This window comes from Stegastes partitus, unplaced genomic scaffold (assembly GCF_000690725.1).
Source record: "Stegastes partitus isolate 25-593 unplaced genomic scaffold, Stegastes_partitus-1.0.2 Scaffold39, whole genome shotgun sequence".
NCBI classification, from domain to species: Eukaryota; Metazoa; Chordata; class Actinopteri; family Pomacentridae; genus Stegastes; species Stegastes partitus.
Window position 1 is genome coordinate 514,468 of NW_007577770.1, and position 11,992 is coordinate 526,459.

Sequence of the window (11,992 nt, forward strand, 5' to 3'; positions counted from 1 at the left end):
TTTTTGTTGATAGATGACCTACAGAAGTATGTATTATATTGTTATTATTATAATTGTTTTGTTTTTTTTGCCGAGTGACTAATTTTTATTAATCAGGTGGATCATTTAATCTCAAATTATTACATTTTTTAGAAACATTTCTGCATCATTATGTCTGATTTGCCTGAAAGTTTTCTGTCGTAAACTATGGATATTTGTAAAGATATTTGGGACATTTTAGATTGATATAGCAAATATGAGATCCTTATTTTCTGTTAAAGATAAAAGCCTGATGTTTTTTTTGTAAGTTGTCATCATATCATTGATTCTGCAATATTTGTCAAGTAAATAAAAGAGTTGAAATATGATCCAAACAAAAAAGAAAAGTTGTCATAAAAAGCACACATTAACAATACAACTGATAATGCAAATGTCACCTACATATAATTTCTGAACTATATGTAGTTACATGTTACAATATTACAGACAGAAACACATTGAATACTTTCGAATATGAAATATTTGATCATAAAAAAGACAGAAAAAGTTCTTTTGTTGAACTGGCATAATTGATTAAGCAAGTATGAAACTCTGTATCACAAAAACAAAAATATTCCTAGAAAGCCTTATCAAGTCCTGGAGTTTCACAATAGTTTTAATTTAACGCATGCATGGTTTTTATTTTCAGACTCCACTTTGTAGCCTGAACAGATGGACTGAACTGTTATCTTACTGTTAAACTTATTGAATTCATGTGATATAGCAATAACAGAACATATACATTTTCACACTCTGTGCCCCATCCTGCTTGTGACATTCATCTTGAAGACAAAGTTTATTCCTAATGGAACACAAAGCAAAAGAATCCATTTGTATCTGATCAAACAGTTTCCATAGTGATGATAAGAATAAATTTACCACTAATGTCTCACACGCAGAAGTGCATCAGATTAAATATATTTCAGGCTTTCATCGTTAGTTGTTGAGATGTCATCCAAACATAGCCTCAAATTTCAATGCATGAAAAAAAACATGCTAAAAGTGGGTCGACGGACAATTAAAAATAATAAATATGTCACAAAGTACTTGATATATTAACCTGAAATTTGACAGAGACAGTTTTATATATCCACACTTGATGATTAAAAAAAGTTTCAAGTAAATCCAAGACAGTCGAGCAGAAGGTCCCTGATGATTTGAGAGGCTAACAAATATAACTGAAACTGAATGTTTACAGTGTGAGAAAATTGCCTACAGTAAATGCTTATTGATTGTGTATCGCCCTCCTCTGTGTGCAGCATAGTCCTCCTTCAAATGGATGAGCTGGGCTTCATCTCTCAGTGGAGGGCCTTGTTCGCCGGTGGACTGGCTGGCGTTGCTGCTGCTCTGGCTACGTATCCTCTGGAGGTCGCAGAGACCAGACTTATCGTTCAGAACTGCAGACAGCCCACATATATCAGCGTAGCTCACACGCTGTCAAAGATCTATAGGAATGAAGGGCTGCTCGCGCTCTACAGGGGATTTTCTCTCACTGTTGTGGGTGTGTATTCACATTCATTCAAATGAATTTATATCTTATAAGTAGTGTTGAGATATCAGATGTTAATGTTGTTAAAATAACTCTACTTTTCACTCTCTAAGTCTTGTTCTCATGTAGCTTTTGGTGATGTAGTGAACTAAAATATAAAATATCAACCTGATCTTTACTTCCTGCTCTACACATTTCACTGATGACGCGTCTTACTGTAACTTGCAATACGTTTTATTTGCCTGCAGGTGCTTTTCCCTTTTCTGTCGGATGTTATGCCGTCTACACTAACTTGGATAAGCTCTGGCAGGAGCCTGCTTTTCGCTTCACTCCCCTGCAGAACTTCATTAATGGTTGTCTGGCAGCAGGAGTGGCTCAAACCCTGTCATACCCTTTTGAAACTGTAAAGCGGAAAATGCAAGTAAGTTACCAGAACGCTGCTGCTTCTTCTTCTTCTGTATGTGAGATGTCGTTCTTTGACTGAAATGAGCCTGTTTAAAAACAAAGCAAAAAAAAAAGACAGAAAGAATAAATAAATAAGGATTTCAGTAATTTAGAACACAAAATTATACAAATTAATCAAAAAATATGACACTATCACCAAGTGTTTGCTCATCTGGAATTTGGATTTGTTGTTTTTTTCCTTTTGTATTTCTGTAGGGACTAAACATACACATGTTTTGATTAGTCAGGTAATTTAATGTGATATCTAATATTGTACAGTTTTCACTTTAATCTCTAAATTAATCAGGCAAACTTTTAAACTTTCATCATATAATATTATTTAGAAATAAGCTATATTAATAAATGATATAAAAGAAGAAGAAGAAATGAAATATAAAATTCATGTCAGACATTTACAGGGAAAGTTTAAATTTAAGGTGAAATTTCTGACATTAATCTTATGCCTGTACTGGAGACCACTTTAGTTTAACATCCGTTGTTTTAATTGTTCTGTATAAATCATGGTGACTTGAGCTGACATCCAAATTTAACAGAATTGCCTTTAAGTCAGTGAATAACAGCCGAGGTTTTTTTTGGCTTTTAGTTGTTTTATTTAAAGGAAAAGCTGAAGCTAATGTAGTGGTTCTTTTAATTAAAACAACTACTCCTCTTGAAATCAATCTACCACTGAATAATTGTGAAATAAAGCAGCAGGTTTCCAGAGAAGAGCCTGTGTTGTGGCTGCATTACCAGATTTAGGCCGTTAGAGGGCAGTGGTGCTTTGCTTAAAGACAGGCTGACCTTATTTGGCCGTTCAATGTTTTTAAACATGGAAAGTGAACCTTGAACATCAGAATAATATTAGAAGTAAGGCCTTTTTCGTGTTCCCTTCAAAATATGTCACCTTGCTTGATTTTAACATCAGGGCAGTTTTTTCTACATATGCGTTAAAATCCTATGATCATTGAAAAACATGTCGATCTGCACCAGGTTCCCTCTAAATCAGCTCTGAGATGTCTTCTGTACGTCAGAAAGGACGCGCGGGGAACAATGGCGCTGTAGAGGACAGAATACTACATCCGGTTTTATCAGGCTATTATTAGATACCACAAGGTTCAAACAGCAGCTGGGAATGTGAATGTGCCCCAGGTCTGCAGAAGCTATAGATAAGTTCTCTAAAGATAGCCAGTCACTATCACACAGCAGGCGAGAGCTGTGAGCTCCAAGTTCACCGAACCATCACAGCGATGTCGCTTTACAATGAAACACAATGTTACATAACTATTTCAGTCTCAGTTCAGGTGAACGCTCAGAGTTAAACTTTAAATGTAGGGCAGAGAATGGATGATAGGTACCCAGCTGAGGATGTCTGCAGAAGCTCAGGGTAATAATTTAGGCAAAGTAGAGTTTAACTTGTCTTCAAATGAAGCTGTTTGAATGAAATGAAATATTGCTGCATGTTTCCTTTGAGAGCCCTGAAACTGAAGATACATTTTCTCTGTCACGTGATACTCTGCAGAGCTTGTGGTTAACAAAAGAGCACAAGACACAGTTTCACACTGGAAGAGTCTTGTGTGTGATTGTCTGTGCTATATTCATACTCAGTACCACATGACATACTTGTGTAAATAATTACCTCAGTCTTTAATGCTACTTTATAGTCATTGCTTTTTATTTTATCATGTCTTTACATTACAATATCTGTGTCCTCCTAATGTATGCATTTTTTATATTTATCTGATTGATTCTATTGACTTCCTACTACACACACAATGGCATGTATCTTGTGGTTAATCAAGTACATTCTAGTTGTAGCCCTGCAGTAGAGACAGAAGGGTCATTTTGCCTTTACTGCACTACTTCTGCTGATAAATAATAATGAAATTACACACAGCACAGAATTTAGCAGCATTGCCTCCTATCAGGCTTCACTTGACCTTTCCAGTTATTACTTTATTGGCACTTTTTGCTGCTTCACTGATGCTTATTTTTGCTTCCTCAGGCGCAGAGTGCCCGTCTTCCCCACGTCGGTGGAGCTGACGTCCATTTCACTGGGATGATGGACTGTTTCGTGCAGGTTGTCAGAAACAAGGGCATCCTGTCACTGTGGAATGGCCTCACTGCAAACACAATAAAGGTACGGCTTACGCATACATTGGTATATTTGATCGTGCGTCTGCCTGATCTTGTGTTACAAACAAGTAGGACCTGAAATAACTGCACATGCTGCGGAGCATGAGTGACTTTATGACGGTGAAAGGATTGTAACTCATGGCCCAGTCAACAGGGGAGGACTGAGGAGGGGGGAGGCAGGGCATGGAAAGCAATGTTCAGTGTGAAATTCATAGCAGGGGTATCATGAGCAAGGTGGAACAGCATGCCCCACTCTCCTATTACAGCTGCAAATATCATCGTAGCTGTACATTGTTTAGCATAAGGTTGAAGTGATTTGAAGTTTATGTGCTCTCTAAATCTGTGTTGATCTGTGATCAAGACTTACAATCACATTTGAGATCATTAACTTTAAGTGTTTGCGTTACATTTAAGTACATTAATCTCTCCAAACCTGTCGTCATCCTTTCGCAGATTGTTCCCTACTTTGGCCTTCTTTTCACCTGCTTCGAGATGTGTAAGCAGGTTTGCCTTTACCGCAACGGCTACATTATCTCCCCTCTGAGCTACAAACTCATGCCGGGGGTCGACCAGAGCCTCGGGCCATCCGAGCTGGAGGAGGTCAAGCGCTACTTAAAAAACAGGAACTTTGGGTCAGAGGGTTCTTCTTTTGGAAATCGCTGGTGAAACATCTCATAAGAAAATTTGAAAAAAAAAAAAAAAGACTGCTGACCATATATTGACCAGGAAAGAGACGATGTCCTGTCAGCCACATTCTACCTCTTTCAGCACTTTGTCATTTTATCTAACAGTGTTGTTTCTCATGAGTTGTTCACTGACTCCCAAATGACAACTTTTAACAAATAATATGTGCCTTGTTGCTGCATTAACATAATATAGTGCCATAGCTTATTAACATAAAGTGGGTTGCAAAATGCTCTTGTGCTCTGTAAGGTAGAATTTAAACATTATGACTGTATGAGTATTGTTGTATAATGAGCTGCCTGTGTGATAAATTATATTTTTAATGTATCATGAACGTAAAAATCTTGTGCTTTATAAGTTTGAATAGGCTATGGAGAATCCTGTACATGTCCTAAAATGGATTGTTATAGGAGAAAAGTACTTAAATTAAAATGTTTGTTTTTACTGCCATATTATTGTTTTTATAAGTTCTGACTATATGTTTGTAAGTGGTGGACAATTTGGGAAAAACATCGAATTATTATTTTTATGACAGATACTGCGATTTGATGTCCAATATATATATTTTAAAGTCATACTTCAACACTAACTGTGTAATAGATTTAGGACACGTGATGGAGCGTTACCACAGGAGACGCCATCAAAAGTGCGACTGTCACACAAATTTCTAAAACCATTAACACAACAGTTAAAATCCCAGGACAGACACACTGCATGACATATATGCTAAAGTTCAGCCATTGTGATTTGCTAACTGCATTGCTTCATATTGCAGTTTCCGTTTGAAATCAATTAGTAGTTCAACTCTTGTATTTATATATAAAATTGACAACGTCTGCAAAAGTTTTTGAACCTAAAATTACATGAAACTACCTCCTGCTGGCTGAGCTACACTTTCCTTTTCAGTGCTCTTTGCCCTGCAGTAAAAGTGAATGTCTGTGCTACTTATAGTCCAACTTGTTTACAGTGCTGGGAAGCACGTCACCTAAAGCAATGTTGACATGAGTAATTGCTATTTTAATTGCATATCAGCATTACAAATATAATAAACTAATAATTAGGATTTCATTGTAAATGATACAAGGTAAGATAAAACTTTATTGATCCCTGAGAGGAAACTGACAAGCTACCCAGCTTCATATTAGTCTATAACAGGGAATTCTGCATATTTTGATTATGTATTTTGATGGTACTACTTTTTCTTACGTATAATTTTCAATGACTTTACTTGACTGTTTTTGCGCTTTTGCATATTTTAATTAATTATTGAAGTTTTTTACTCGCCGCTTCTGGTGTCAAATTATTATTTGTACATTTAATGGTAGTTTGTGACAGCAGGCATCTTGATTGTTATTTGGTTAATAAGGCAGGATCAGTGTGCTGAGGCAGGTTGTGCGTAGATTCAGTCAGCTGATTGAATCATGTCCTCCTCACAGTGGGAATCTGAGTGACAGCCAAAGGACATAAACAGATGGGATGACCTTTACCCACATTAGCCTTAAGGCCTCAGCTGCTCCGGGCTGACATTTGACACGACCTTCAGCATAATTTAAAAAAACTTAGTCCAACAGCATCACAGTATCTCTACTGTAGAAGATTAAATCAAACTATATCCACTAACTTATCGAGCAACAGTTAACTTTCCCTCCTGTGGGACAAGTCACGGTCGGTATTGTTCACCTTGATTGACAGGTCATAGCACCAAATCCGAGTCAAAGGGCATCCTTTCGCCCCGCCCACTATCCCCGCAGCTGTCCAATAACAAGCGAGAGTCGAAGTTCACGTTTTTTCTCGCGTTCAGTCTTCTTAAATCCCCTCACTTCTAGATTGGATTCGGCCATTTCTGCTCAACCGGCAAACCCCACCGAGCGAGTAACGGGACGGCGACTGACAACATCTGAAGATGAGTGAACAAGCTGTTTCCTTCGCCAAGGACTTCTTGGCTGGTGGTATTGCCGCTGCCATCTCCAAAACAGCCGTAGCCCCCATCGAGAGAGTCAAACTGCTGCTCCAGGTGAGTGTTTTCACCGCACCTGACATCAAATCACACGTTAGCTGAAGCTGGCAGTTAGTTAACAGTGATGCTGTACTACTGCAGCATTTTTCCCCCTCTCCTTTTTTTCTGTTGATAAATTAGGATGGAGATGCTTTTAAGAAGCTGTGAAGAGATAAGGAGTAGTAAGGAGTAAAAAAAAAACAAAAACAAAAAAAACAGTGTAGATAAAGTTGCTGCATTGTCAGGAGTAGTAACTGCGCCAAAAATAGTAAATGGGAGCAGCTCTGTCAGAGATTGGTGCAGGCAGGGATGAGGAATGAGCATAATCGAGGCGTACCAGACCTGTTACGTAATACACTGGCCTGAAAGCTGCTGCTGCAGTCTCTCCCAAACCAAAATACACACACTTATAGCAGCCGCACATGACCGGCTACAACTACCAAGGGCTGCACAAGTCCCCCTTTTCCATGACAGGTCATTAGTTTGGCTTGATATCAAACAGCCAAGGTCAGAGCAGGAGTTGCGCCATGACTCTCCACTGCTGCATTGGGCCTGGGCTCAGCAGCAGCAGCAGCAGAAGCAGCAGGACGAGGAGGAGGGGCTTTGAATTGCTGAATGGATGCCTTAAAGAGTTGTTCCCTGGCACATGATTGCAAATGTGTCTCAGGCAGACACATTAGAATCACGGGAATTTGTATAAGTCAGAGGGTTAACAGGTCACACAAAGTTAAATAGTTTGATCTGCTTCTTTTTCCTCTTGTGTCTAATGCACTTTAGTGTCTCTGCTTCAATCACAGGTACAACATGCCAGCAAACAGATCGCAGCTGACCAGCAGTACAAGGGCATCGTCGACTGCGTGGTCCGTATCCCCAAAGAGCAGGGCTTCCTTTCGTTCTGGAGAGGGAATCTGGCCAACGTCATCCGATACTTCCCCACTCAGGCCCTCAACTTCGCATTCAAGGACAAGTACAAGAAGATTTTCCTCGACGGCGTAGACAAGCACAAGCAGTTCTGGAGATACTTTGCGGGTAACCTGGCATCCGGTGGTGCCGCCGGAGCCACGTCGCTCTGTTTCGTCTACCCCCTCGACTTCGCCAGAACACGTCTCGCCGCTGACGTGGGCAAAGCAGGAGCCGAGCGTGAGTTCAAAGGCCTGGGAGACTGCTTGGTGAAAATCTCCAAGTCAGATGGCATCAAGGGTCTGTACCAGGGCTTCAGCGTTTCAGTACAGGGCATTATCATCTACAGAGCTGCTTACTTTGGCATCTACGACACAGCAAAGGGTGAGGCTTCATTATCAGACATTGCAAAGCTCGATGCCTCTCTTCTCAGTGGGCTTTCATGCCTATTGAGACTTTAATTAACCTTCCTGGTTGACTTTTCTCTTTCAGGCATGCTTCCAGACCCCAAGAACACACACATTGTAGTGAGCTGGATGATTGCTCAGTCTGTGACTGCCGTCGCTGGTCTCGTGTCCTACCCCTTCGACACCGTCCGTCGTCGTATGATGATGCAGTCTGGACGCAAAGGAGGTAATAACCACGACATATCAAAGTGCAACTTTCTGTTTTTAGCTGCTCTTTTACTAGAACAAAGGTGTGACATCTTTTTAATTTTGTTTCCCACCCTTAGCTGACATTATGTACAGCGGCACCATTGACTGCTGGAAGAAGATCGCACGTGATGAGGGCAGCAAGGCCTTCTTCAAGGGAGCGTGGTCTAATGTGCTCAGAGGCATGGGTGGCGCCTTTGTGCTCGTCTTGTACGATGAGCTCAAGAAAGTCATCTAAGTTGTTTTTATATATCCACTGTTCATGTTGTGAAGTTTAACTGTAACATATCTTGTACATTTGGAAGGACTTAAATGCCGAGCTATATATTTATAGGGACCAACTAGTATTTTCTACTAGTTGTACCGGGGGAATCAGTTACACATTCTTCTCTTGGCCCATGCTTTCTCTTTTTTGTTTTGCCCCCCGACAGAATGTCATTCCCTGAACACAGGAACCTTGCCGGAAAAAAAAGACAAAATAAAGGCAACCTACTGAGTGAATCTCCTGCCTGGTTTTGAAATGTAACACCACGTGTGAAGGGTACGGTAACAGACCGAGTGTGCCTAAGTGTCCTGGCAGTGCATGTCCTCCATCGTGTTGCTTCAGGAAGCCGCTTGGCAGCCTCTTGTGAGAAGTGTAAGCTTAGAGCTGCAGGTTGTAGTTGGGAGTGAGCCAAAATCAGCTGAGAAAGTTGACCTGCTGACAATATTTCAATCCAGACACGCTTGCAGAAAAGTGATACGCAGGAGGTCAGGTGCTACAGCGGTGTATTCGACATATATTGGTGTTTCAGTCGAACATTTACGCAAGTTACTGACTGCAGAAAACAGGCAGGATTACCTGTAGTGACGTGGATTATTCCAACCTTCTAAATTTACTTTTATCTCCTGCCAAGCCTCCTCTGCCTCCCACTGGTGTGGCTGAGAACTCTGACCTTGAGCTGTTTGACCATTTACCACGATGACATAAAAGTAATTTACTGTATCTTAAGTGTGCTTGAGATTCGAGTTCCACGGTGTAGCGAGTTATTACAGCGAAGAAGCCAAGGAACAGATAATGCTGGGGGTTTCCTAGTTTAGTCTGTTGCTGGTGTTGATGTGTATTTTAAGGCGCATCATAAATTGAATTCCTACCGATACATGATCTTGGCAGGCGTAAAGAGTCACGTGATTGTCGCTGGTTGTATCCTGAGCAGGACAGGACATCGTGTCCTTATTGGTCTCGAACCGGGGTGCAATGTTTGGACTCAGCATAACAAATTAATGCAGCATTTGCATCCTTATATTTGAGTGAGAAAACTTCTGTTAAAAGTGTGTTTTACCAACAAACTACTTCTAAGTTAAAGGAATCAGCTTTTCCTCTACAGTCAAGTGTTTTTAATTACCAGTTTACCAAGTTACCTCAACTTGAATTTAGTTTGATGCAAAATTTTAAGATTAAGTTGATTCAATTAACATGTCAACACAGACCATCAAAACAATGTTTGAAACTTAAATAGTTCATTTAAATCAGTAAATTTATTATTTATTGGATATCTTGCTGCGATACATTTAATTAAGCAGTGGGAGCAGGTCTCTTGAATTCCTTTTAGAGTGTAGTCGACTCTAATCTTTGTTCTTGTGCTGTGTATCCAAATATTGGACAGCTCTGGTAGCTGTTTAAACTTGATCAAAACAATCCTCTACACTAAGAAGCATCTGAATTATCCGCTCTGGTGTCCGTTTTTGGACTCTACCACATATATCGGCACTATCACTTTGTGTTATGAGCTACAAGCTGGCAATGGGGTCACAGGGACACTTGGCAGCTTTAATTAGCCAATTTTCATTCACCAATTAAAGAGCTGCTGCCCCCTGGGAACATCAACGCTCCATTTTAGGATATAAAAATTAAGACACTTTCAATTAAGAGGCCATTTGACATACGTGATCCGAAAGTGCCATTAGAAATAAGTTGAGGGAAATGTGTATAACCCAGGTTCCAGACTAATGGCAGTGCACTCCAGAGCTCAGTCTGCTGTGGGCTTTGAACATCACAGAAATCCTCCATGAGTCTTTAGTCAGTGCAGCTGTAATTACTCTTATTGAAAGTGTGACTGTATAATTTGAGTGAATGAGAAAAGTTGCTTTAGGCTCTTTGAACCATTGTGTCGCTCTCAAAGTTCATCATAAGTTTAATTCTGTCACTGGAGATGTTTCTTTCTTTTTTTCACTTTTGGACCATGTGAAATGTCTCCTCAAATCAAATCACTGACTTTCAAAATTAATCAAATTAATCTTGACGAGACACAATCACTACGGCTTGGACACTTAACCCAGACGGATCCTGAATGGAGGGCGAAGCCTCGTCTCAGCAGCACTATCAGATTACACGCTGTACTCAGCTGGGCGTACTCTAATCTTCCTTTCAGTGATTTACAAAGTCTTGGACGTGACCTCCAACCCGGGGAAATTAGTTTTAATGCTGTTTGACCACTCCATCCTCAAAAGCCCCTCTCAGCAGGTAGCCCGTAGTTAATCCTTCATTCACAGAATCTTCTTATTACAGCTTTAACAGGGATCACAGCCATTTACACGCTGTCTCTCTGTCTGTCTGTCTGGCTGGCTGGCTTAAGATACACCGCGACTCCTCCAGGTCACATGGGCAACAGGTCAACAAGTGCAGTCACTGTCACAAAACTACATGTCCTTTGCCAGAAGGCTGCAATAATAATCAGAGTGTGCTTGAATTCATCAATATTTCCCAGGATTTGCAAATAATATCATCTCAAACGTTCATTTAATGTAGGATTTTTCCTTCAGTTTGTGACCAAAACAACACACTGACTGAGACATAAAAACACCAGTGGAGAAGAGGGGGAGTATTTTAAACCAGACACTGTGGAAAACAATTGTTTGTCTATTTTAAGTAGATTTTTCTGCTGACAGGATCTCCCAAACATTAAATCACTGCTACATGTTTATATTTGAGGCTGCTGTTGACGAGAAATAATTTGAAGTAAAAATAACACTCACAGTGTAAAAATACTCTGTTTCAAGTAGAAGTACATACATTTTATTAACAAAAATATACTACAAGTATAAAAGATACGAGTATTCAGAGCAAAAAAATGCACAAATACACATGCTCTTTACTAAGCAATTATTTTATAACTATTTCTGATGCATTCATGTGTGCGTAGCATTTTACTCTTATTTCACTCATGCTGTTGGGTTGTTTAGTCTAAAGCAGTGCCACATATTTAGACCATCATATAGGATAATGAAGTGAAAAGTACAGTATTATTTTCTAAAATGTAGTCAAGTTGACTTCTACAGTAGCAGAAAATCGAAATACACAAACACAGTGCAAACACTTGAAACATCGTGCTGGACTGAAAGTACACAGTGATCTTCCCTCAAACTCTGTAAAGGGACTTGATGGTCAGACTGAGTCTCCACATGCAGGTCTACGGATCACAGAAGCTAGCCTTCTCTATGGGTTACTAAAAGCCTTCTGTCAGCCGGGCTGTTACGTAATTTCAGCTGTTAGAGGGAATTACACCACTGCTCCACAGGGTCATGACCTCAGAGATTTCCATTCATGGGGAAAAAACCACACAGTGGGATTATCTATCTATCTATCTATCTATCTATCTATCTATCTATCTATCTATCTATCTATCTATCTATCTA

General features: G+C 39.9%; 2 protein-coding genes across 2 annotated transcripts in view; both read left to right on the plus strand.

Moving 5' to 3' along the window:
• Positions 1–5,220, plus strand: part of slc25a43 (solute carrier family 25 member 43) — an 8,151-nt gene extending 2,931 nt beyond the window's left edge. The window contains exons 2-5 of the mRNA XM_008303858.1: positions 1,278–1,519; positions 1,756–1,928; positions 3,954–4,088; positions 4,538–5,220. Coding sequence (XP_008302080.1) covers positions 1,278–1,519; positions 1,756–1,928; positions 3,954–4,088; positions 4,538–4,750 — 763 coding nt within the window. The 3' untranslated portion in view covers positions 4,751–5,220. The remainder of the gene's footprint in view (positions 1–1,277; positions 1,520–1,755; positions 1,929–3,953; positions 4,089–4,537) is intronic.
• Positions 5,221–6,588: 1,368 nt separating this feature from the next.
• Positions 6,589–8,818, plus strand: slc25a5 (solute carrier family 25 member 5). The gene is made up of 4 exons (XM_008303849.1): positions 6,589–6,782; positions 7,562–8,048; positions 8,157–8,297; positions 8,398–8,818. Exons 1-4 carry the CDS (start codon positions 6,672–6,674, stop codon positions 8,553–8,555), a joined length of 897 nt encoding a protein of 298 aa, XP_008302071.1. The 5' UTR covers positions 6,589–6,671; the 3' UTR covers positions 8,556–8,818.
• Positions 8,819–11,992: the final 3,174 nt, after the last annotated feature.